Source organism: Kogia breviceps, chromosome 19 (genome assembly GCF_026419965.1).
Source record: "Kogia breviceps isolate mKogBre1 chromosome 19, mKogBre1 haplotype 1, whole genome shotgun sequence".
Classification (NCBI taxonomy): domain Eukaryota; kingdom Metazoa; phylum Chordata; class Mammalia; order Artiodactyla; family Physeteridae; genus Kogia; species Kogia breviceps.
In genome coordinates, this window is record NC_081328.1 from 20,570,024 (window position 1) to 20,596,879 (window position 26,856).

The 26,856-nt window shown below is 40.8% G+C and overlaps 1 protein-coding gene across 8 annotated transcripts in view; it reads left to right on the forward strand.

Moving 5' to 3' along the window:
* Positions 1 to 26,856, forward strand: part of ACACA (acetyl-CoA carboxylase alpha) — a 375,954-nt gene that overhangs the window by 133,696 nt on the left and 215,402 nt on the right. For all 8 annotated transcript variants that reach the window (XM_067020788.1, XM_067020791.1, XM_067020790.1 and 5 more), the window contains 10 exons: positions 105 to 239; positions 596 to 742; positions 1,541 to 1,729; positions 2,275 to 2,375; positions 3,119 to 3,207; positions 7,180 to 7,304; positions 22,139 to 22,252; positions 23,535 to 23,648; positions 24,661 to 24,750; positions 26,652 to 26,770. In XM_067020788.1, the coding sequence (XP_066876889.1) occupies positions 105 to 239; positions 596 to 742; positions 1,541 to 1,729; positions 2,275 to 2,375; positions 3,119 to 3,207; positions 7,180 to 7,304; positions 22,139 to 22,252; positions 23,535 to 23,648; positions 24,661 to 24,750; positions 26,652 to 26,770 (1,223 nt within the window). The remainder of the gene's footprint in view (positions 1 to 104; positions 240 to 595; positions 743 to 1,540; positions 1,730 to 2,274; positions 2,376 to 3,118; positions 3,208 to 7,179; positions 7,305 to 22,138; positions 22,253 to 23,534; positions 23,649 to 24,660; positions 24,751 to 26,651; positions 26,771 to 26,856) is intronic.

The window sequence follows — 26,856 nt, forward strand, 5'->3', positions numbered from 1 at the left end:
ACTCAAGAGTAACAGAAAGGAAGTAGAAAATAGAAAGGGGAAGTGTCCGTAGCTGTCATTAATCCCTAAAGCTAGGTCCTAAGAGATTTTATTTTTCACTGTAGGTCATGAAGATGGTAATGACCTTAACCGCTGCAGAGTCTGGCTGTATCCATTATGTCAAGCGGCCGGGAGCAGCTCTTGACCCGGGCTGTGTAATAGCCAAAATGCAGCTGGACAACCCCAGCAAGGTCCAGCAGGTGAGTAGGAAGATACTTTTAATATTGCTCTCCAAGAGCTGATTACACGGTAGCAGTAGTTTGGAAAGGCAAGTGATTTCAGTCCTTGGTTTTCCAGTTTTTCCTTAAGCTTTTGAGCCTGATCTTATAGCTTGTATATGTGCCTTTGGTATTACGGAACTAGAATTTGTAAGAGTTATTATGATACTAAGATTCCGTGATTTTTCTTATGATGCTTCCTCCGTTGACTTCTCTCCTTGTAGCTGGGTATGGTGAAGAGGAGTCTTGATTTTGCATGATGAATCTAAGTTGCAGTAGTGTGTTTGTACCCGGAATAGAAGGTAGTGGATGACTTGATCTCTCATTGGGATTGACAGGCTGAGCTTCACACAGGAAGTCTGCCACAGATCCAGAGCACAGCACTCAGAGGCGAGAAGCTCCATCGAGTATTCCACTATGTCCTGGATAATTTGGTCAACGTGATGAATGGATACTGTCTTCCAGATCCTTTCTTTAGCAGCAGGGTATGAATCACTTTTCTTGGGGAGGTGGTGTGGGGGAAGGCATATACATAATAGGGTACCTGTTCTCTAAGATAGTTTAAAAGTCACGTAAGGATTTTTTTTTTAAGAGGGAGAAAAAGAAAGCTGTTTGATCCAAAACTCTCCTGCCATTAGCTGTGGGGTTTGAAGTCTTTAAATCCTTGCTTCTTATCTCTGTTTTTGACTTCGCATTTAATTGGGATTTGAACCAGAGATTAAGGACAATGTTAGGTGCTTATATTGCAATTTCAAAGTGAGTACAGGCATACCTCGGAGATATTGTGGGTTTGGTTCCAGACCACCGCAATAAAGCATGTATTACAAGAAAGCAAGTCACATGAATTTTTTGGCTTCCCAGTGCATAGAAAAGTTATGTTTACACTATACTGTAGTCTATTAAGTGTGCAATAGCATTATGTCTAAAAAAATGCACATGCCTAAATTAAAAAATGCTCTGTTGCTAATAAATGCTAACCATCATCTGAGCCTTCATTGAGTTGTAATCTTTTTGCTGGTGGAGAGTTTGAAACAGTGCAAGAATTACCAAAATGTGACACAGAGACATGAAGTGAGCAAATGCTGTTGGAAAAATGGTGCTCAACACAGGGTTTTACAAATTGAAATTTGTAAAAAATGCAATATTTGCAAAGTGCAATAAAGCAATGCACAATAAAGCACGGTATGCCTGTACTATATGGTAGTGAATTCAGATATATGTTTTTATTTGGGGGATTGTGTTAATTTTGTCTGGTTCCTATTTTATTATTTCCTTCTTCTCAGGTAAAAGACTGGGTTGAACGGTTGATGAAGACCCTCAGAGATCCCTCCTTGCCTCTCCTAGAACTGCAAGATATCATGACCAGTGTCTCTGGTCGTATACCCCCCAATGTGGAGAAGTCTATCAAGAAGGAAATGGCTCAGTATGCTAGCAACATCACATCAGTCCTCTGTCAGTTTCCCAGCCAGCAGGTATGTATAGAGTAACACTGTCATTTTCTACTGGCTGCCCATGCTAGAGTTCATGTTGTAGGATTCTTTCCTGTTTGGATCCTCCTTACTGTCTGGATGTTGTGCTTTTGAAGTTTTAAGCATTGTGCCCTTTACAAAACTGCTTCATGATACAAGCCCAATAAGGTAAATACTGTGTGTGAAATGTAAAGTATCTGTGGTTAAGAGGAAAGCATATTGGCCATGTATCCCATAGAGTTTTGTCCTTGGGGCTGTGCCTTAATTAGAAGTATTTTTGTGAATTTAAAGTAGGCGGATATTTGTAGTTCTATCATCAGAGACTTCCTTACTATCTCAGCAGCATACTTACTACCCTTTGCTTTCTTATTTATCATGAATGAGCCCCTAAACTATACCAGGTAACTTGCAGCTACTCTCAACATATGAAAGATAGAAACTGTCATGTTACAACTAAGAAGATTCCTAGTGTTGATGCTATGCAGGCTAATGCTTTGGGTCCCTTTACTGGGCCGGGCTTCATTTTTTTTCCCTTTCTTATACTTTAGATTGCCAACATCCTAGATAGCCACGCAGCTACATTGAACCGGAAATCTGAACGGGAAGTCTTCTTCATGAACACTCAGAGCATCGTCCAGCTGGTGCAGAGGTAGTTACATGGAACTCCAGATTCCTAGACCTGTGCATCCCCATACGTTCCTTTCTTCTAAGTAGTCACAAAGAGGTTTACTTCAGGTTTGACTTAGAGAAATTAGAAAGCACCTCTCTCTTAGAAAATACGTTATATCTACTAAATATCTTAGAATCGTGAGCTAGCTCTCATACCCAGTGTTTCTGATGACTTTATTCTGCATCTTTCTGTCAATTATTAAGGCACAGCAATCTCATCGTTTTCTTTTTCCTTGCAATTTCCATGAAACTCCTAATTTTTCTTCTGGCATAGGGCCCCATTTGACATTTATTCTCCTTAACTTATGGACTCAACTGTTGGATTAAAGGAACCTTCACAGGATATTTTCAACTTTAAGATATTCATAAACTTTTCAGATACCCCTTAACCACTTCAAGGGTGTGGTGATCATTTCAACTTAGCAATGGGGACTGAACCAGGGTGTTGGTAGGTAGGGCTATCAAGTGGTTTTTGATTTTGTTTTGCACTCTTTTTTTCTTGATTCCTTTATAAGAAAAAAAAAGTCTTGTCTGTAGCCATATTTCTTTTAGACTTGAATTTAATTGATTCTAGGCTGTCTCCTGTCCTGTCCTATATTAGAAGGAAAGCAGTTCAGTAGAAAGTCTAGTAAATCTGGGCTCTGGGTTTATTATGTAATAATCTGTTATTTAACAGTGTTAACCTGTCAGGATTTTCAGTGGGGACTTTTTCTGTTTGCCCAGGTACCGCAGTGGTATCCGAGGCCACATGAAGGCTGTGGTCATGGACCTGCTGCGGCAGTACCTGCGAGTAGAGACGCAATTCCAGAATGGTAAGTTCCTTCCTGAGGACTCTGTATCTGGGAACATTTCCCTCGAGGACTGAGTAACAGCTGAGCCAGTCCATCCTGTCACTAACACTTGACATTAACAAACTCTTCCTCCTTTCACCAGTCCCTTAAAAATTAAACCTCTCGGGCTTCCCTGGTGGCGCAGTGGTTGAGAATCCGCCTGCCGATGCAGGAGACACGGGTTCGTGCCCTGGTCCGGGAAGATCCCACATGCCGCGGAGCAACTAAGCCCGTGAGCCATGGCCGCTAGGCCTGCGCGTCCGGAGCCTGTGCTCCGCAACGGGAGAGGCCACAACAGTGAGAGGCCTGCATACCGCAAAAAAATAAAAAATAAAAAAATAAAAATTAAACCTCTATGTCTCACTAGCGCCAAAGAAGGAACAACAACGAAACACAGCTTGATAAGATTGTGAATCCAGTGTGCTTCTGGGAGAGGGCTGAGAAAATTTTTCTAGCAGAAGATTGGCATCTTCTTGACCTTGTACAGTGAGAGCTGGTTGAGTCACGACCAGGCTGAAATTGAGAAACCCTATCCAAAGAGCTTGCCTCTCAGCAGCTAATCCATGGATTGAACCACAGTCCTCTGAAAAAGGATCAGATTTTCCAGTGCTTTTCAGTGTATCAGTTAGGTGGAATTTATCCCTGGCTTTCTCTGTAGAGCTTTACTACATGATGTACAAAGTCTCTGACTAAAACACCCTGGCTAAGATTTTAAAGCTACATACTGCTGATACTGCTTTCTGCCACGAGATGGCAGTGAAACACCACAGAATTTGAAAGATTACCTAATATTTTCTTTTATCAGTCTTGCTCCCTTTCCCAGTCCTTAAAGGATGACTCTCCCACTCCTGACAAGGAGAAATACTCTAGTAAATATTGCAAACTAAATGCAGCAATGTGTGAAATAATAGATCACAACCAAGTTGGCTTTATCCCACTAGTGCAAGCTTGATTAATATTTGAAAAACTGATTAATGTCATTTATCAAGTAATAGACTAAAACAGGAAAAAACATGGCCATCATCTTAAGATATGGATGATAAAAGTATCTGACAAAATTTAATATGCATTCATGATAAATTCTTAGCCAACTAAAAATGAAATGGAACTTTTTTGTTTGTTTTTTGTGGTACGTGGGCTTCTCACTGTTGTGGCCTCTCCCGTTGCGGAGCACAGGCTCCGGACACGCAGGCTCAGTGGCCATGGCTCACGGGCCCAGCCGCTCCGCGGCATGTGGGATCTTCCCGGACCGGGGCATGAACCCGTGTCCCCTGCATCGGCAGGTGGACTCTCAACCACTGCACCACTGGGGAAGCCCGAAATGGAACTTTTTTTTTTTTTTTTGCGATACGCGGGCCTCTCACTGTTGTGGCCTCTCCCTTGCGGAGCACAGGCTCCGGACGCACAGGCTCAGCGGCCATGGCTCACGGGCCCAGCCGCTCAGCGGCATGTGGGATCTTCCAAGACCAGGGCACGAACCTGTATCCCCTGCATTGGCAGGCGGACTCTCAACCACTGCGCCACCAGGGAAGCCCCCAAAATGGAACTTTTTATCATGTAAAGTTCTCTTGCAAAAAAATCTATAGGATGCATCATACATAGTGGTAAGATGTTGAAAGCATTCTCTTTAAGATTAGGAATAAGACAATGACACATACTATCATTACTGCTATTCAGCATCATACTGATGCTGTTGAGCACCATTTTTCCAACAGCATTTGCTCACTTCATGTCTCTGTGTCACATTTTGGTAATTCTTGCACTGTTTCAAACTCTCCACCAGCAAAAAGATTACAACTCAATGAAGGCTCAGATGATGGTTAGCATTTATTAGCAACAGAGCATTTTTTAATTTAGGCATGTGCATTTTTTTAGACATAATGCTATTGCACACTTAAGAGACTACAGTATAGTGTAAACATAACTTTTCACATCATCTTCCACCTCTTCTGTAAGCAGAAATGCAAATTGATACAACCACTTTGGAAAACAGTTTGTCAGTACCTAATGGAGTTGAACTTATTTATACTCTTCAACCTAGCAATTTCACTTTTAGATGATATACTCTAGAGAAACTTTTACACATGTTTATTAAGGACACATATACAGTACTGATTGTGGCAGTGTTATTCATGAATAGCAAAAAAGACTGGAAACAACCCAAATATACACAAGTAGAATAGATAATTGAATTTTAGTATATTCCTGCAATGGATTACTCTACAGCAGTGAAAACAGATGAACCAAGGTACACACACGACCAAAAGATGAATCTCAAAAACATAATGGTGAGGGAAAGAAACAAGTTACAGAATGATCCATACACAATGATTCCATTGTTATCAAGTTGAAAACAGGAAAAGTGAAACTATGTATACATTTGTGATAAATGTAAAGAATAGCAAAAGAATGATTAACATAAAATTCAGCTTAGCGGTTGTTTTTGAGGAGGAGCACATTGGATCCTTCAAAGATACTAAAAATGTTCTGTTAAGATAGATGGTAGTTACTTGGGTGTTTATTTATTCTTCTGTATGTATGTATACTTCCCAATAAAAAGTTTTTAGAAAGAGGTACTTGGTATCATTGCTTTCTTTCTGCTTAGTGTCTCCACTGCCTCTCCTTGGGTAAATATTCTTTTTATTTCCCCCAGTTCTAGTAATTTCTGTTACCAAGATATATTTCTGTTGTCACTTCAAAGCTAAGTTTTGGTCAGGAGAAATACGAATTTATATAGGACAACCAATTTTTAAACAGCTTCCATTTTGTTCTAAATGGGTCTTTTATGACGTTGGCAGCTCTCTAAATATTGTAGTCCACTGTTTTTCAAATATATTTAGTTTTATTTTGAAAAGAAATCTTATGTCAATCTCTAATATTTAAAATAGATAAAGGCCGAGTTGTCTTGGTTGATTGTATTCAGTATTTGAGGAATCCATGGTAATGCAGTTTGAATGCCACTGTTTGGGTTTGTAACCTAACCTGCAGGCTGAAGTAAGGTGATAATCCTTTACTGTTTTCATAAAATTCTGACCCTTGAGACTATTCAAACACTAATTCTCCTTTGCTTGGAAATTTAATTCTGAGGTAAGCTGTTTTTAAAGAACTGAATATTACTTGTATCCCATGGTAGATATCACTACAGTATACCTGAAGCTTATGCTTCTGTTGCAAAACATAGCTCTGCTAGGCAGAACTAACCTGCCCCTGCTGGCCTTGTGAAAGGCCAATGAAAATATACATAACTGTACTCTCCCTACAGACCTTTTGACTTAATTCAAGGTTCTCCCTGATCTATGCCGTAGTTTGGATTTGGAATTCCTAGGCATTGCTTAGCTGCTTCATGGGCTCCCGGGGGAAAATGTTGATTCCAGAGGTAGCAGCCATCCTTCTTGTGGACATTGATAAGTTTGGTGTTTTATTTTTGAGCTAAAACTGTTCCTTCTAGTTAGGGTGAAACATTTTCAGTGAGTCAGACATGGAACCAGAATCTCTAGCTGGGGTTTAATGGTACTGACATTTCTTTTTAAGCAGCTGAACCCTCTCTTCTAAGGAAATTATTCCAGGAAGCTAAATAACAGAGTTTAGAGTCAGGGTAGGGGGTTGGGGTTATCCCCAACTCCTCAGTAAGATGCACCCTTCCCCGATCTTTCAAAAATTTTTTAATGAAAATAAGCCTTAGAGAGGTAAAGTGATTTTCCCAGGAGCATACAGTAATTTGGTAACAGAGCTAGGCTTTGAGCCCAGGTCTTATACGGGATTGCCTGACTCCTAGCCTCGGGTTGCTTTTATTAAACAACACTGTCAATTCTATACAAATCCATCTAAGAAAATTCTTATGGTATTTCTTCTCACTTCTTATCAGTTTTCTAAGTAGAGACATTAGAAAACAAATAGCATGTAAATGTGAACATTCATACATGGGTGAGGACCACTTCTTTTTGCTGCTTGCAGGTCACTATGACAAATGTGTGTTCGCCCTTCGGGAGGAGAACAAGAGTGACATGAACACTGTACTGAACTACATCTTCTCTCACGCTCAAGTCACCAAGAAGAATCTTCTGGTCACCATGCTTATTGTGAGTACCATTTTTCAGAACCTGTAAAGATGGTTGATGATATGAAAAAAAGCATTTCTCCTTGTGACAGCTGTGGTCAGAGGAGAAGCTCCTGTCTTTTGTGATTGTGGGATGAGTGGGGCTTGGGTTGTAGATGAACAATTTCTCCTATCTGTCTTTGTCCTTGACCTGAAGGAACCTGCTCCAGTCATAAAAGGACCGTTCTGCCAATTGTGCATATAATCTTACATGGGAACTCAAATCTCTTTGCTCTACTTAGAGATGCCCCATGCTTCCTCATTCCTCTTGTCACTAGTGACAGTAGCTTTAAAATTTAGTCTTATCTAGCCAGTGTACTTCTCTGTTATAACACTTGTTTGTTCCATGAATGCTCTCACATCCAAAGCTGAATAACAAAAGTCAACTGTTAGAAATGTAGTACTGTTCCTCCCCCACCAAAGAAATTTAAATGTATTCCTCATCTTCTGTGGTCCCTTTCTGTTTTATTTACATGGACGTCTAAGCCTGGCTTATTGTACTGGTAGTAGATACATGCTTTTGTCCCTATAACCTAGTAATATGAGAATTAGTAGAAAGAGGGAAGGAGAGGTGAGACTAGTAAATGTGAATAGGACTGATATACATGTGACCAGTGGGTAGAATTTTTGTGGACTTAAGGATTTTTAAAGATGATTTGTAAGTTCTCTACTCCTCGGTTTTTCTGGTTGAGTTAATTCTAGGACTCAGAGAACAATAGGACTACCCTTAGAGCCCCTGTACCCCATGAGCAATTAATTGCCTTTCTGCTGCATGTTTGTGTTTTTTGGAGACTATAGTACCTTTTTGCTCCTGTGCTTTTCTTCCTTGTGCCTTTGTGGAATTGGCATTCTTGGTACCTTAATTCCCTCATTTCTTCTTGGAGGAAAAAAAACTATAAATCTTCACTGCTATTTTTTATTTCATAGCTCGGAATGAAGGGAAACTATCTACCTCACATCTCTGGTTAACAACAGTGCCACTCACTCAGTTATCTGCCTAGCTGGCTAACTCTCGAGGATATAACATTTTTTAGAATAGCCACTTAAAAAAATATGTAATCACAGGGAGAGTTCATTACCTTTGCTACCCTAGAATGGCTAGATGGTGGGGAAACCAGAAAATGCATTTGAAAGGAAAAAACAATAACAGCACAATGTAATATTTCAACTTCTCCAAGTGATAGGTTTCGGCAAAGAAGTGATATTATCTATGGCAACCTGCTGATTTTCTTTTTCTCAATCAGAAAAGGGAAGAAATCTCTGACTAATTAGATTATTTTCCTTAAATTTTAATAAAAGGATTGCTAATTCTCATTTGGATAAAGCCAAGACTTTCTGGCAGAAAAAGGTAATGATGAGGGTGTGGAAGAATCTGTCAGTTTGGACCTAAAATGGAGTAAAATTTGCCTTTTTAGGAAGCTAGTTATGGTGAGTTTTCATTTTATTATGATTACCTTTTTAAGGACTTAACAGTTTTTATGCACTAAAAATAGACCAAAGTCTAGAATCCTTGGAGCTGCAGAAGAGTAATGATCGTCCAAGACTGTCGCTGGGTTTCTTAAATTCTAATTTGTAAGATATAGGGGCTCGGCTCTCTCCTTTTGCGGAGTGATTGTAAGTAACGCTTGCCTTAAGAATCTCATTATTGGAACACGGAGCCATATTTCCTCTGAGAATTCTGGAGTAGCTTTGAGCTGGGGCTGTTCATTTCTCAAGTAATCACGCTGGTGTGATGGAGAGAGAAAATGGCAGCTGTTCGGAGCTCAGGCCTTCAATTTTCTTCAGAGTCCAGTCACTCAAGTGTGTAATTACACGGGGGGTGCTGCAGGGGCGTTGGGCCCTGTCAGAGAACTGGTTTGAGGCTTTGCTTTCTGCTTTTGCCAGTCAGGACAGGCATACGCCAGTGGGACTCTGACTTGCTGCTGTTCTTATTTTTCCCCACCTTGTCATCCCGATTACTTCTTACCTGCGTGGATAGTACCCAAACTTTCTTCCCAACAGGCTGAGCTCTTTGGAGAAAAGAGCTGTTTGTTAATGTGTGGGTTTAGATGAATAGGATGGGGAGGGGAAGGGAGAGAGGGAAGGAGGGAGGAGGGGGAGGGGAAGGGGAGGGACAAGGGGGAGTAGAGAGAGGAGGAGGAGGAGGAAGGTTGAAGATGTGAACCAGAAAGATGGATTTGTCCTTTGCTTTATTTTGGCATTTCACATTTATCTTTAAAAAACAAAGGAAACTTCCTAAACATCTCTAGGCTTTTATATCATTAAAGGGCATTTGAAATATCATTTATTTTGCCCTCATCTCAGGGATTTGGAAATCAAGAAGTTAACTGCTATGCTTGAGCCGAGGGCCAGCTAGCAGTGACTTAGGGAGCAGGAATGAAGGCTGGAAAGTGCTCCTTTCTGATCTGTCTTCTTTGGCAATGGTCAGGTCCTCCACCCCACATCAGCATTAATGGTGGTAGCTGGGAAAAGCCATTTTAGTTGTTTGGATTTCTCTTTCTGGAGGTCTTACTCTCTTTTATAGATAACAACTGGATATGGTAACATTCGATTCCCCCAGCTGTGTTCTCTGCTGGTTCCCCTTTCTTTGCTTACCTTGGCTTCCTGATAAGTGTTATGTGCCCAGCATTCCAATCTCTGCTTTCTAGAAGTGGGACTGTTGATGGTGTGCTTTGCTGAACTAGATGATGATTTCTGGGGCTTTGGAACCTAGGGGGAGGGAATCAAGAAAATCAGCCTTCTGTGAATCAGTATTGCAGGATGTGGGCTGCTCCGAGGAAGCCTTCCTCCCCTCTGGGTGTCAGCATAACTTGCCTACTGGTAACTTGTCTCATAGACTCTCTGGCAAATTTCTTCTAATCGTTTACTGTATCTGGAGAGCAAAATATCAAGTAAAATGTTAAAGTCCTGTCAAGTTTTCTCTATTTGGAGGAACATTGTGTCACATTGAAAACAAAGTCAGTAAGTTTATTTTTTGAAAGTTCTTCTTATTTCTTAATTTTATAGGAAAAAGCTTAGAACATTAAGTTTACTTAAGAGATATTTAAGGGACTCTAGCCAAATTGAGCAATTTGTATCAATGAAAAGTATCAACATCCTCACAGCTGTCTAGATGGCAAAGTATGTATCCTATACCTACCTTGATTCTGAGTGGTCTTCCCCTCACTACTTCTATCTTATTTCTGGTGTGGTCCACACGAATGTAGTATAATCCATGCTTCCTTAGGAGTGATGCCATGCCTGTGAGCCTCTGATTTGGTTCAGACAGGGAGCATTTAAAATGCCTATCAGAGGCTTCCCTGGTGGCTTAGTGGTTAAGAATCCGCCTGCCAGTGTAGGGGACATGGGTTCTAGCCCTGGTTCGGGAAGATCCTACGTGCCATGGAGCAACTAAGCCCGTGCGCCACAACTACTGAGCCTGCGCTCTAGGGCCCACGTGCCACAACTACTGAGCTCGTGTGCCACAACTACTGAAGCCTGTGTGCCTAGAGCCCATGCTCTGCAACAAGAGAAGCCACTGCAATGAGAAGCTGGCACACCGTAACGAGGAGTAGCCCCGCTCACAGCAACTAGAGAAAGCCCACGCACAGCAGCGAAGACCTAGCACAGCCAAAACTAAATAAATAAAATAAATAAATAAATAAATAAATAAAATGCCTATCAGCCTCCTTCCTTTTTCCTCACAACATAACTGCAAATAATTTTGTTCAACGTATAAATAATGGAGAAAAGTCCCAGTAAACCCAGCTTTACTGAATAAGGGTTATATTAACGTTTCTTGTTTTAATCTGTCCCACAACATCCTTGGAAGGTCAGAAATTCTAGCTGTGACTGGAAGAAGCTGCCAGTCCATTTTTTTTTTTTTTTTTGCGGTACGCGGGGCTCTCACTGTTGTGGCCTCTCCCGTTGCGGAGCACAGGCTCCGGACGCGCAGGCTCAGAGGCCATGGCTCACGGGTCCAGCCGCTCTGCGGCATGTGGGATCTTCCCGGACTGGGGCACGAACCCGTTTCCCCTGCATCGGCAGGCGGACTCTCAACCACTGCGCGACCAGGGAAGCCCCCTCCAGTCCAGTTTTGATATTGGGATTGGTGCCTCATCCAGCTGAACAGTAGTTAATGTCTTGAGAATATTACCCATTACGTCACATCTTTTCATTTTGAATTGCCTTCAAATCTTAGGATGCCAAGATCAAGTTGGCTATATTGGGCTCTCCTGGCAGTCAGCTATATAACTGGCTATGGTTTTGACACTGAAGCATGCTTGTTATATTTCTGCAAATCTGAGCTATTCCTTGTGGTTAGCCACCATCTAGGTTAAGAATGAAAACAAGAAATAACTGTTTGGTACCAATCTTAACCATTATTGAATAATTTTCACTTTGGCTTGCAGATTTATGCAGGTAATCCCCAAATCAGGAAGTAGGCTCATTAAATGAACCTGCCTCTATACACTGAGGAAACATAGGCTGACACCATCACCATTTAATGTTACTGTTACAAAATGTTCACCAGAGTTAGATGGTGATGTTGGGCTGTCCAGTTGCCCAAAGGACATCTGTCTGTAGGCCAGAGGGCTGTAAACTTCCTCTTGGATGCTTGTATCATAGGGTGGGTGGTTCTGATGAATGGAATCGTCTTCCATCCCTGGTGGTTTCTTTCACAACTTGAACACTGTGTTCAGGTCAAGGACAGGAGAGGGTTGAGAAGGTTACACTACACACAGTTTTCTGTTGCACATCTTTTCCTAAGTACTAATGATGACAATAGAGAAAATAATATTTGAATGGGAAATTTCCAAGTCAGGATAATTTAATGGAAGTAGTGGTTTATTCATACTGTGTTTGATATTTCACATGCCAAAAAGGTCAGGTTTCTGTACTTTATCACAAGGAGTCCAGGAGGATTGTCAGTTGGTGATCGTGAATGAATAATTACTTCCCTATTATTTTTTCTAGTCTCCATAGTTCACTTTTCTTACAGAAAAGAAGCTTCTCTACCCACTTTCTCACTCCCTCTCTCTCATAATGGAAAGATGAAATGAAAAAGTTGTGTTTTTTTTTTAAGTACTTGTGTGTGTATGTTTTAGTTAGAATGTGATCTGTAGTTAGGCAAGATGGTAACTCCATTTTTATTTATTTACTTATTTATTTATTTTAATTTAATCTCAAAAGGTAAACCTGGGTTTCCTTTCAAGGGAAACCAGTCCATATCACATCTGATATAGGTTGGGTAGGTGGTTAGTGTTCTTATTTTGTTGTGTTGGCTTTCGCTGTTAATGTTGAGACTTTAGTCTATTTGCAGAGTAGTTGAGTTCTATTACCCAGGTCATCTCTTAGGTTTTTGAACCTCTCATTGGGTCCATTCTGATGACTGAAGTAAGTACCTCAGAAAAGAGTATATTTTCTCTATTAGGAACATTAGGTAAAGAGGGATTTAGGTAGGAAGAGCTTATCATGGTTTCCCTACCCACTTGTTACGGACTTGTCGCTGGTGATTTGATTTGATTTATATATATATATATATATATATATATATATATATATATATATATATATATAAAATCATCCCATTTCTTTTTTTGTTTGTTTGTTTTTTTTTTAAACATCTTTATTGGAGTATAACTGTTTTACAATAGTGTGTTAGTTTTTCCTTTACAACAAAGTGAATCAGTTATACATATACATATGTTCCCATATCTCTTCCCTCTTGCATCACCCTCTCTCCCAACCTCCCTATCCCACCCCTCTAGGTGGTCACAAAGCACAGAGGTGATCTCCCTGTGCTATGTGGCAGCTTCCCACTAGCTATCTAATTTACATGTGGTAGTGTATATATGTCCCTGCCACTCTCCCACTTCATCACAGCCCACCCTTCCCCCTCCCCACATCCTCAAGTCCATGCTCTAGTAAGTCTGTGTTTTATTCCTGTCCTACCACTAATCTCTTCATGACATTTTTTTCCCTTAGAGTCCATATATATGTGTTAGCATACGGTATTTGTTTTTCTCCTTCTGACTTACTTCACTCTGTATGACAGACTCCAGGTCCATCCACCTCATTATAAATAACTCAGTTTCATTTCTTTTTATGGCTGAGTAATATTCCATTGTATATATGTGCCACATCTTCTTTATCCATTCATCTGTTGATGGACACTTAAGTTGCTTCCATGTCCTGGCTATTGTAAATAGAGCTGCAATGAACATTTTGGTACATGACTCTTTTTGAATTATGGTTTTCTCAGGGTATATGCCCAGTAGTGGGATTGCTGGGTCGTATGGTAGTTCTGTTTGTAGTTTTTTAAGGAACCTCCATACTGTTCTCCATAGTGGCTGTATCAATTTACATTCCCACCAGCAGTGCAAGAGGGTTCCCTTTTCTCCACACCCTCTCCAGCATTTATTGTTTCTAGAGTTTTTGATGATGGCCATTCTGACCAGTGTGAGATGATATCTCATTGTAGTTTTGATTTGCATTTATCTAATGATTAATAATGTTGAGCATTCTTTCATGTGTTTGTTGGCAATCTGTATATCTTCTTTGGAGAAATGTCTATTTAGGTCTTCTGCCCATTTTTGGATTGGGTTGTTTGTTTTTTTGTTATTGAGCTGCATGAGTTGCTTATAAATTTTGGAGATTAATCCTTTGTCAGTTGCTTCATTTGCAAATATTTTCTCCCATTCTGAGGGTTGTCTTTTGGTCTTGTTTATAGTATCTTTTGCTGTGCAAAAGCTTTTATTAGGTCCCATTTGTTTATTTTTGTTTTGATTTCCATTTCTCTAGGAGATGGGTCAAAAAGGATCTTGCTGTGATTTATGTCGTAGAGTGTTCTGCCTGTGTTTTCCTCTAAGGGTTTGATAGTGTCTGGCCTTACATTTAGGTCTTTAACCCATTTTGAGTTTATTTTTGTGTGTGGTGTTAGGGATTGTTCTAATTTCATACTTTTACATGTAGCTGTCCAGTTTTCCCAGCACCACTTATTGAAGAGTCTATCTTTTCTCCACTGTATATCTTTCCCTCCTTCATCAAAGATAAGGTGACCATATGTGTGTGGGTTTATCTCTGGGCTTTCTATCCTGTTCCATTGATCTATATTTCTGTTTTTGTGCCAGTACCATACTGTCTTGATTACTGTAGCCTTGTAGTAGAGTCTGAAGTCAGGGAGCCTAATTCCTCCAGCTCCATTTTTCGTTCTCAAGATTGCTTTGGCTATTCGGGGTCTTTTGTGTTTCCATACAAATTGTGAAATGTTTTGTTCTAGTTCTGTAAAAAATGCCAGTGGTAATTTGATAGGGATCGCATTGAATCTGTAGATTGCTTTGGGTAGTAGAGTCATTTTCACAATGTTGGTTCTTCCAATCCAAGAACATGGTATATTTCTCCACCTATTTGTATCATCTTTAATTTCTTTCATCAGTGTCTTATAGTTTTCTGCATACAAGTCTTTTGTCTCCTTAGGTAGGTTTATTCCTAGATATTTTATTCTTTTTGTTGCAATGGTAAATGGGAGTGTTTTCTTAATTTCACTCTCAGATTTTTCATCATTAGTGTATAAGAATGCCAGAGATTTCTGTGCATTAATTTTGTATCCTGCAACTTTACCAAATTCATTGATTAGCTCTAGTAGTTTTCTGGTAGCATCCTTAGGATTCTCTATGTATAGTATCATGTCATCTGCAAACAGTGACAGCTTTACTTCTTCTTTTCCTATTTGGATTCCTTTTTCTTCTCTGATTGCTGTGGCTAGAACTTCCAAAACTATGTTGAATAAGAGTTGTGAGAGTGGGCAACCTTGTCTTGTTCCTGATCTTAGTGGAAATGGTTTCAGTTTTTCACCATTGAGAATGATGCTAGCTGTGGGTTTGTCATATATGGCCTTTATTATGTTGAGGAAAGTTCCCTGTATCCCTACTTTCTGCAGGGTTTTTATCATAAATGAATGTTGAATTTTGTCAAAAGCTTTCTCTGCATCTATTGAGATGATCATATGGTTTTTCTCTTTCAGTTTGTTGATATGGTGTATCACGTTGATTGATTTGCATATATTGAAGAGTCCTTGCATTCCTGGAATAAACCCCACTTGATCATGGTGTATGATCCTTTTAATGTGCTGTTGGATTCTGTTTGCTAATATTTTGTTGAGGATTTTTGCATCTATGTTCATCAGTGATATTGGCCTGTAGTTTTCTTTCTTTGTGACGTCTTTGTCTGGTTTTGGTATCAGGGTGATGGTGGTCTCATAGAATGAGTTTGGGAGTGTTCCTCCCTCTGCTATCTTTTGGAAGAGTTTGAGAAGGATAGGTGTTAGCTCTTCTCTAAATGTTTGATAGAATTCGCCTGTGAAGCCATCTGGTCCTGGGCTTTTGTTTGTTGGAAGATTTTTAATCCCAGTTTCAATTTCAGTGCTTGTGATTGGTCTGTTCATATTTTCTGTTTCTTCCTGGTTCAGTCTCAGCCGGTTGTGCATTTCTAAGAATTTGTCCATTTCTTCCAGGTTGTCCATTTTATTGCCATACAGTTGCTTGTAGTAATCTCTAATAATCTTTTGTATTTCTGCAGTGTCAGTTGTTACATCTCCTTTTTCATTTCTAATTCTATTGATTTGAGTCTTCTCCCTTTTATTCTTGATGAGTCTGGCTAATGGTTTATCAATTTTATTTATCTTCTCAAAGAACCAGCTTTTAGTTTTATTGATCTTTGCTATTGTTTCCTTCACTTCTTTTTCATTTATTTCTGATCTGATCTTTATGATTTCTTTCCTTCTGCTAAATTTGGGGTTTTTTTGTTCTTTCTCTAATTGCTTTAAGTGTAAAGTTAGGTTGTTTATTCAAGATGTTTCCTGTTTCTTAAGGTATGATTGTATTGCTATAAACTTCCTTCTTAGAACTGCTTTTGCTGTATCCCATAGGTTTTGGGTCGTCGTGTCTCCATTGTCATTTGTTTCTAAGTATTTTTTGATTTCCTCTTTGATTTCTTCAGTGATCACTTCATTATTAAGTAGTGTATTGCTTAGCCTCCATGTGTTTGTATTTTTTACAGATCTTTTCCTGTAATTGATATCTAGTCTCATAGCATTGTGGTCGGAAAAGATACTTGATACAATTTCAATTTTCTTAAATTTGCCAAGGCTAGATTTGTGACCCCAATATATGATCGATCCTGGAGAATGTTCCATGAGTACTTGAGAAAAATATGTATTCTGTTGTTTTTGGATGGAATGTCCTATAAATATCAATTAAGTCCATCTTGTTTAATGTATCATTTAAAGCTTGTGTTTCCTTATTTATTTTCATTTTGGATGATCTGTCCATTGGTGAAAGTGGCGTGTTAAAGTCCCCTACTATAATTGTGTTACTGTCGATTTCCCCTTTTAAGGCTGTTAGTATTTGCCTTATGTATTGAGGTGCTTCTATGTTGGGTGCATAAATATTTACAATTGTTATATTTTCTTCATGGATCGATCCCTTGATCATTATGTAGTGTCCTTCTTTGTCTCTTGTAATAGACTTTATTTTAAAGTCTATTTTGTCTGATATGAGAATTGCTACTCCAGCTTTCTTCTGATTTCCATTTGCATGGAATATCTTTTTCCATCCCCTTACTTTCAGTCTGTATGTGTCCCTAGGTTTGAAGTGGGTCTCTTGTAGACAGCATATATATGGGTCTTGTTTTTGTATCCATTCAGCCAGTCTGTGTCTTTTGGTGGGAGCATTTAATCCATTTACATTTAAGGTAATTATCGATATGTATGTTCCTATTACCATTTACTTAATTGTTTCTGGTTGTTCTTGTAGATCTTTTCCTTCTCTTGTGTTTCTTGCCTAGAGAAGTTCCTTTAGGATGTGTTGTAGAGCTGGTTTGGTGGTGCTGAACTCTCTCAGCTTTTGCTTGTCTGTAAAGGTTTTAATTTCTCCATCAAATCTGAATGAGATCCTTGCTGGGTAGAGTAATCTTGGTTGTAGGTTTTTTTCCTTCATCACTTTAAATATGTCCTGCCACTCCCTTCTGGCTTGTAGAGTTTCTGCTGAAAGATCAGATGTTAACCTTATGGGGATTCCCTTGTGTGTTATTTGTTGTTTTTCCCTTGCTGCTTTTAATATGTTTTCTTTGTATTTAATTTTTGACAGTTTGATTATTATGTGTCTTGGCGTGTTTCTCTTTGGGTTTATCCTGTATGGGACTCTCTGTGCTTCCTGGACTTGATTGACTATTTCCTTTCCTATATTAGGGAAGTTTTCAACTATAATCTCTTCAAATATTTTCTCAGTCCCTTTCTTTTTCTCTTCTTCTTCTCGGACCCCTATAATTCGAATGTTGGTGCGTTTAATGTTGTCCCAGAGGTCTCTGAGACTGTCCTCAGTTCTTTTCATTCTTTTTTCTTTATTCTGCTCTGCATTAGTTATTTCCACTATTTTATCTTCCAGGTCACTTATCCGTCCTTCTGCCTCAGTTATTCTGCTATTGATTCCATCTAGAGTATTTTTCATTTCATTTATTGTGTTGCTCATCGTTGCTTGCTTCCTCTTTATTTCTTCTAGGTCCTTGTTAACTGTTTCTTGCAATTTGTCTATTCTATTTCCAAGATTTTGAATCATCTTTACTATCATTATTCTGAATTCTTTTTCAGGTAGACTGCCTATTTCCTCTTCATTTGTTAGGTCTGGTGTCTTTTCTTCTTGCTCCTTCATCTGTTGTGTGTTTTTCTGTCTTCTCATTTTGCTTATCTTACTGTCTTTGGGGTCTCCTTTTTGCACGCTGCAGGTTCGTAGTTCCCGTTGTTTTTGGTGGCTGTCCCCAGTGGCTAAGGTTGGTTCAGTGAGTTGAGTAGGTTCCCTGGTTGGGGGTCTAGTGCCTCTGTTCTGGTGGATGAGGCTGGATCTTGTCTTTCTGGTGGGCAGGTCCATGTCTGGTGGTGTGTTTTGGGATGTTGGTAGCCTTATTATGATTTTAGGCAGCCTCTCTGCTAATGGATGGGGCTGTAGACCTGTCTCGCTCTTTTTTGGGAATAGGGTGTCCAGCACTGTTCGTTGCTGGTCCTTGAGTGAAGCTGGGTCTTGGTGTTGAGATGGAGATCTCTGGGAGATTTTCGCCATCTGATATTACGTGGAGCTGGGAGGTCTCTTGTGGACTAGTGTCTTGAGGTTGGTTCTCCCACCTCAGAGACACAGGCCTGGTGCCTGGCTGGGGCGCCAAGAGCCTTTAATCCACATGGCTCAAAATAAAAGGGAGAAAAAATAGAAAGGAAAGAAAAGGGAGGAAGGAAGGAAGGAGGGAGGGAGGGAAGGAAGGAAGAAATGAAGGAAGGACGAAAGCAAGAAAGGAAGGAAGGTGGAGAGGAGGAAAGGGAGGAAGGAAGGGAGGAAAGAAGGGGGAAGGAAGGAAGAAGGGAGGGAAGGAGGGAAGAAAGGAAGGAAGAAAGGAAGAAAGAAAGGGAGAAGACAAAGTAGAATAAAGTATAGTTATTAAAATAAAAAATAATTATTAGGAAGAAAAATTTATATTAAAAAAAAAAACAGAAAAATGGGTCGGTCTAACCCTAGGACAAATGGTGAAAGCAAAGCTATACAGACAAAATCTCACACAGCAGCACACACATACACACTCACAAAAAGAAAAAAAAAAGGGGGAAATAATAGTATATTTTGCTCCCAAAGTCCACCTCCTCAACTTGGGATGATTAGTTGTCTATTCAGGTTTTCCACAGATGCAGGGCACTTCAAGTTGATTGTGGAGCTTTAATCCGCCGCTTCTGAGGCTGCTGGGAGAGACCTCCCCCTCTCCTCTCTGTTCGCACAGCTCCTGGGGTTCAGCTTTGAATTTGGTCCCGTCTCTGCGTGTAGGTCGTCTGAGGGCCTCTGCCCTTTGCTCAGACAGGACGGGGTTAAAGGAGCAGCTGACTGGTGGGCTCCGGCTCACTCAAGCTGGGGGGAGGGAGTGGCACGGGGGTGGGGCGAGTCCGTGGCGGCAGAGGCCGGCGTGACGTTGCACCGGCCCGAGGCGCACCGCGCATTCTCCCGGGGAAGCTGTCCCTGGATCCCGGGACCCCGGCAGTAGCGGGCTGCATGGGCTCCCGGGAGGGCCGGTGTGGAGAGTGACCTGTGCTCACACACAGGCCTCTTGGTGGTGGCAGCAGCAACCTTAGCGTCCCACACCCGTCTCTACTGTCTGTGCCGACAGCCGCGGCTCGCGCCCGTTTCTGGAGCTCCTTTACGCGGTGCTCTTAATCCCCTCTCCTCGCGCCTGAGGAAGCAAAGAGGCAAGAAAAAGTCTCATCTCTTCGGCAGCTCCGCGCCTGTTTCTGGGGCTCCTTTAAGCGGCGCGCTTAAACCCCTCTCCTCGCGCAGCAGGAGGTAAAGAGGGAAGAAAAGGTCTCTTGCCTCTTCCGCAGCTTCAGACTTCTCCCGAAATCCCTCCCGGCCAGCTGTGGCGCACTAACACCTTCAGGCTGTTTTCACTCTGCCAACTCCAGACCTTTCCCTGGGATCCGACCGAGGCTCAGTTCCCAGCCCCGCCCGCCGCGGCGGGTGAGCAGACAAGCCTCTCGGGCTGGTGAGTGCTGATCGGCACCGATCCTCTGCGGGAATCTCTCCGCTTTGCCCTACCGCACCCTGTGGCCGAGCTGTCCTCCGCGGCTCCGGAGCTTCCCCCTCCGCCACCCGCAGTCTCCGCCCGCGAAGGGGCTTCTAGTGTGGGGGAGTCTTTCCTCCTTCACGGCTCCCTCCCACTGGTGTAGGTCCCGTCCCTATTCTTTGTCTCTGTTTATTCTTTTTTCTTTTGCCCTACCCAGGTACGTGGGGGAGTTTCTTGCCTTTTGGGAGGTCTGAGGTCTTCTGCCAGCGTTCGGTGGGTGTTCTATAGGGGAAGTTCCACGTGTAGATGTATTTCTCATGTCTCTGTGAGGAGGAAGGTGATCTCCGCGTCTTACTCTTCCGCCATCTTTAAACCGTCTCCTCTTTTTTTTTTAAACTATACTTATTTTTGGCTGCATTGGATCTTTGTTGCTGCACTCGGGCTTTTCTCTAGTTGTGGAGAGCAGGGGCTACTCTTCGTTGTGGTGCGCTGCTGGTGGCTTTATTAAAATTCTGTTTTGCTCATAAGTTCTCAGTAAAAGATGAGACTTGGTTGCATTTTCTCCCTCCTCTTTGCTTTTTCCCTGGGATGGGAGGAATAGGTCCTTCAGTGTGTGACTACGTGCTCAGGTGAGCCCTGGATTTATAATCACTTTCTTCTTCCACTCAGATGAGTGAGTCCCCTGCGTTAAACAGGTGAAAACAATACTTGCACTTCCTTAATTATAAATACCATCATGTGGTTTACGACTCTGGAGCCACACCTCTGGTTGTGGATTGGGGAACCAGAAAGTATTTCCTGCTTTAAAATGTTTGAGAAGCTGTCTTTCCAGCATACCAGTGTTGAGTACTCCAAAACTGTGTACCCTGTGATGTGGAAGGTGGTAGGGGGTTGTAGAAAAAGCGTTTGGGGAAATGTATATTTGCCCCCAAAGTCAAAAGCCGCACACTTTTATTTGTGCTGTGCTGGTAAAGGACTGTAATGAGTATCCCTGAGATGAGGAGGGTTAAAGATGAAATGGAGATTCTTCAAGAAAAAGACTGATAATCCAGGAAGGAGAAAGATTAAAAGGCAGCAACAGGAAGCCTTTTGGGATCTGGTTGTCTTTCATGTCCTATTCAATAGTGGGGTGAGGGAGAATAAAAATTCACTAAAATATAAAGGCAGTTATTTCAAACTCCAAGTTGAGGGAACTATGTGATGTGGTATTAAGAACTGCTATTACAGATAGCTCTGTAAATTTCAAAAAGGACATTTATAAAAGTGCATCTGCAGTTTTTTCAGTTTAGATGAGAATTACATGGATAATGGATGAATTTAGGGAATAAACTGTTACTGCCCTGGAGAAGAAATATTTTTCCCAAAATATGACAGTTTTTTTTCTTAAAATTTTTTAATTTTTTGGAGACAAAGGACCAAATCTGAATTACACCATGGATTGTATAGTAGGAGCTTGTTTTTTCCCTCTAATCCATCTAAGGTGTCACCATGTTTGGTATCATGGAATGATTCTTGGTACAGCAAGAGGATAAATGATTTGGGGTATAGAATTGTCAGAATATGAGGTGGTGTTTTTATTTAGCGTGTGTTTATAAATGAATAATTTGTGCTTATGTTTCTGTTTTGCACCCTCCTGGGATGCTGAACATTTGGTTTGTGGAATGAAAACCAACAGGAGTGTTTCCTTTTGCCTTATTCTGCCTTCTTTCCAAAAGTGGGAGAGGGAACAGGAAAGCTTTTAGTCCCTATATTATTTAAAACCTCTTAAAACTTTTGAGACATCCTTTGTTATTTCTTAGCCAGAATCCCTTGACCCCTTTTAATGGTCTCTAATGATTTCGATTGCATGTTTAAAGTCTAGTGTTGATCTGTAAAGAAATACATTAGGAATTTAGAATCTGAATGACTGAGGAATTTGGGCTTCTCCTTGGCAGCAGCTTCTTCTGGGATCTCTTTCTTTTTTTTTTTTTTTTTTTGCCCATATGGCATGTGAGATCTTAGTTCCCTGACCAGGGATTGAACCCACGCCCCCTGTATTGGAAGCACGGAGTCTTAACCACTGGACCGCCAGGGAAGTACCCCTCGGGGATCTCTTTACCACACTGTTTAGGATAAAGGTAACAGGACATTTGCATCTTAGTAATCTAGCTGTTTACTTTGTTTTTATTCCTTTTCCCATTTCAAAGTTCTCTCCACCTCAGTTCTTTTTACATGGATATGTATGTTCTTTGTCACATTAACAATTAGGATCAGTTGTGTGGCCGGGACCCCACTCTCACTGACGAGCTGCTGAATATCCTCACGGAGCTAACTCAACTCAGTAAGACCACCAATGCTAAGGTGGCGCTCCGAGCACGCCAGGTAAGGACATGTGTTGGCTGTCTGGAGGGAGGAATGGTTTTCATAGACTGGGCAGTCCTAGATGCAATGAGCTCTTCCTCCAGCACCTTCCAAAGGTCAAGCAATTTCCCATGTATGTCTCATTGCCCTCAGAACAAATATTCCCACGTGGTATATGTTTTTTAAACAGAAAGGAAAAGATTAACGTTAAGTTTCTTTAAAACAGGAGCCCTCTAGAAGCTAACACAACATTGTAAAGCAACTATACTCCAATAAAAATTAATTTAAAAAATAGCCCTCTCCCCATTATAAAATCCTGTTATTATTCCTTACCCTTCCTAGTAAACCAGGGCTACTTGGAGGAAAGGAAACTGAGGGAAAGCAATAGGTTTAATATTTCTTACTTTCCAAAGGGAGCTTAGAAGCAGGTGAAAATTTTTAAGTGTATAGGAAAATATCAAGTGTGGAAAGCAAGAAGATAATGAAATGAATCTTAGGTGCTAGCAATCAGCACAACCCCAGAGCAGCCCAGTTTCACCCTGTAGTCTTCATTTCCATTCCAAAAGGTTTCAGCAGGGAAGCCAGGAGTTGGCTGGCACTCCCTTTGTGTTCCAGCACATGGGCATCGACAAGGAAGCAGCATTTGAAGCTGTTCAGTGACCTTCTGCTTTCTCTACAATTGTATCCATGTCACTGAATTACTCAAAGTTATTGAACCTCTCAGTGACCTGCTGAGGGTATTCAGGTCCTAGCGTGTCCCTGTTTGTTTGTGACTCTGCTTTCACTCTCTCTGCCCGTCACATGCATTGGTGTTACATCCTGACACCTCCTCCATGGGACTGAGTACCTGGGGCTGTCGGAGCAGCTTTTCCTAGTCTTTCCCCTTCAGAGTTGCAAAAGGCTAGCTCTGCTGCACCCACCTTCCCCACAGCTGTTCCCTGCCAGACCTGATTCCCCATTAACAGCTAGTCATGCAGTCCCCAGGACTAGCAGCTCTGCAGTGGTAAATCACATGCACTGATGGAACTTGATTGAAGCTGGTTTTTCTCCCTCCCCCTCCCTCTGCCCCCATGGGAAATTGCTCACAAGCAAATCATGGTGAGAGTCAACTGAGATGCAGTATTTGGTGGCCTTGGCTTTATGTTACAGGACCCAGAAGTTGTTTTACTTGGTCTCTGTTTTATCTTTGATGCCTGCACTTACAGATTTATATTTATTGCTTTAGTAGCAGAGCTGCCTAATAGGAGCCTAGAATAATCACTCCCTCAGGAACTTAACGCCACTTATTTTACTCTCACTCTAGGTTCTTATTGCCTCCCATTTGCCATCATATGAGCTTCGCCATAACCAAGTAGAGTCTATCTTCCTATCAGCTATCGACATGTACGGACATCAGTTTTGCATTGAGAACCTGCAGGTATACATTATAGCCCTTTTCTGCCACTCTGCACTCTTGTCTCCTTTATTCCCAAGCATAGTTTAAGTAATCAGTCAGTCAGTTTTGATTTTCTGTGTAATGAAGTTTCATACCTTGAATTTCTAAAATGATTTATACTTATGTGTTTTTTTTTTTTTCATAAAATGCTGTTAGAATTGTGGCTTAGCTTAAAAATTGCATAGGCCTGCCTTGATAGAAGTGTCCTAATGAAGTCTTCACCTCTTGTGCTTTTATCTACAAGGTTTTCTAGGACAGAATGAAGTGGTAGCACTGGTTGATTTCTGATATTTGAATCAGATGTATAAATAGGTAGTTGTTGGTCTTCTACAGGCAAAGCTACTTAAATAATCATTTAATTTTATTTTAATGCTTACTATTAAGCTTCATACAGAGCCAATTTTATAAAAGAATATTGGCTAATTTTACTGCTAATTCAAAGAACCTTGACTATTATTTTTTAAACAACACCATTTTGTCAGGAATGACTTTCTATTTTTCTACTTGGAAATAATGATATTATACCTAGCCAAGGAAATCTTCAGGGTTTCTATCAGATTTCGTTCTGGGGAAACTAAAGAGCAGGGAAGGATGTTTTTGTTTATTTGGTTCATAGTTGAAATAGAGGGTTCAAAAATCTATGGCTTACCATAGTGGAGTAGTGAGACAATATATTAAAAGTTAAGTATGGATATGTGTCAGAAAGGATAATAATAGCCATAAACACTTATATTAGCATATAATTAATGCACTGTTAATGCATTAGTCTAAGAATTTTATGTATATTAACTCTTCAACAGCCCTGTGAGGATAGGTATTCTTATTTTCCCCATTTTGTAGCTGAGGAAGCTGAGGCAGAGAGAACATAAGATCATACATGACCTTCATAGACAGAATTCTTAAGTTTCACTAAATGCTTCAAATGCTAAATATTGTCCATTGGAATTGTTCTCTTATGGATGTAATGGTTTAAGCTTGTCTTTGTACCTTCCAGAAACTCATCTTGTCTGAAACGTCAATTTTTGATGTCCTACCAAACTTCTTCTATCACAGCAACCAGGTCGTGAGGATGGCAGCTCTGGAGGTAGGTTCTCATAGTAACGTGACATGACCTTTTTCTCAGTTTCTGGCTGACTCTTGTCCATTTGGCCATTGTTATCAGTCCTTTTTCTTTGGCCTTTTTCTTTGGTTCTCAAGAGTAGAGAACCTTCCTCTTTTCCTCTGAAACAAATGGTCTTGCTTTTACTCAAGTGTGTCAACTCAACTAATCACCAGTTTCTGCACTCCAATCACAGGAAAATAGCTGCTAGCATTTTTCAATTCTACTTACCAGGTGTTTGAATTCTTCCATTTCATAATGATTAGGATTCTGTGTTAACACAATAAGTGAAAAAATATGTGGCTGATCAGAACAGTACCATTTTGTGATTTGGGCCAAATAAAATGGATTTTAGTTATATTCTGAATTGTCAAGCAGTTCTTATGAACTATTTTGGCATGAGAAGGAAAGTAATAACATTTAATGAACTGTGTTTTAGGTGCTTTATTTTTCTCATTTAATCCTACAATTACTTCATGAAGTAGAAGAAAGTGAGCCTCTGAGAGGTTAAGTGACTTGCCCAAATTCACATGGATAATAAGTGGAAGAGTTTGCATTTGAACCCAGGTCAATCTGACTCATGACTTTTCTGTTTCCACTACAGCACACTACCTCATTAAGCACAAAAATTGCAGGCCCCAAATACTGCTGTAAAGTTGCCAAGTAGATGTGTTTTTTGAAGATGAGGAAAAGGAGTGTCTTCAATGATTTTATGTGATATGATACCACTACAGTCCTTTGCGAGCTCTTTTGGGTTACTTTTTATTTGTATTCTGTGGGGAGACTGTAATGTATGCTACTCAGTAAATATAAAAATTTGAAAATATCTAAGTGTTCTACAGTGCTTTTATGCCATTTAATGCAAAGTCTCCTGACATACCTCACATGCTGATGTGTCTCATTTTAAGTGCATGGCAAATTATCTGTGAAGTACATGAGGTTGGACTGACGGGTTTTCCTGAGATGTAGCCTGTTGCTGTTTCTTTGAGTCAAGTTAGTGTATTTGAGATATTATATGTCAAATTATGCCTTCCTGATTTTGCCTAGGGTTTGGGGGATACAAACACTGTAAAATCGATTTGGGCCAGTGGGAAAACAAAACAAAGATACAAGATAGTGAAAGAGACTGTACTTCAATTGTTTCTGTCTTCTATCTTCACTCCTCAGGTGGCCCAGAATCAGCACCTCTCATTTTTCTCCCTGTTTGCTTTTATTTTTAATTAATTAATTAATTAATTAATGGCTGTGTTGGGTCTTTGTTGCTGTGCACGGGCATTGAGTGGGGCTACTCTTCGCTGTGGTGCGTGGGCTTCTTATTGCGATGGCTTCTCTTGTTGCAGAGCACGGGCTTCAGTAGTTGTGGCTCGTGGGCTCTAGAGCGCAGGCTCAGTAGTTGTGGCGCACGGGCTTAGTTGCTCCGCGGCATGTGGGATCTTTCCGGACCAGGGCTCGAACCCATGTGTCCTGCATTAGCAGGTGGATTCTTAACCACTGTGCCACCAGGGAAGTCCCTCTCCCTGTTTGCTTTTATCTTCTGTTGAAATCATCATGTGTAATGAGTTAATAGTCATGGTTCTATATACTCTTGTGCTTACTGATCAAACCTTCTCTCCAGTTTAGGTCAGTGTGAAGGGTTTTTAGCACACCTAGAGGTGTCCAGCAGAGGAAGGCTAGCTTTGTTTCCATTTACAGTCATGGGTATAGTTTTAGGACTCCAGCTTTATTAATTAAAGCAAGGTATGTATGTACGGGGCTTTGGGACTTGTCACCACAGACCACCTTCTTCTGCATCAGACACCTCTTTTCAAGACTGTCTTTTTCCTGGGCTAACCATCTCTTAGTTTCTGTTTTTGAAGCGTATTTACTGAGGATTACTTTTTAACCAGGTGTATGTTCGAAGGGCTTACATTGCCTATGAACTTAACAGTGTACAACACCGCCAGCTTAAGGACAACACCTGCGTGGTGGAATTCCAGTTCATGCTGCCCACATCTCATCCAAACAGGTGAGTTTGAGCTGGTGTGTGCACCTGAGCCAACCAGAGCTCTATCAGGAGAGTTAAAGGGAGGGTGGGGGTGGGTAATGTGTGTG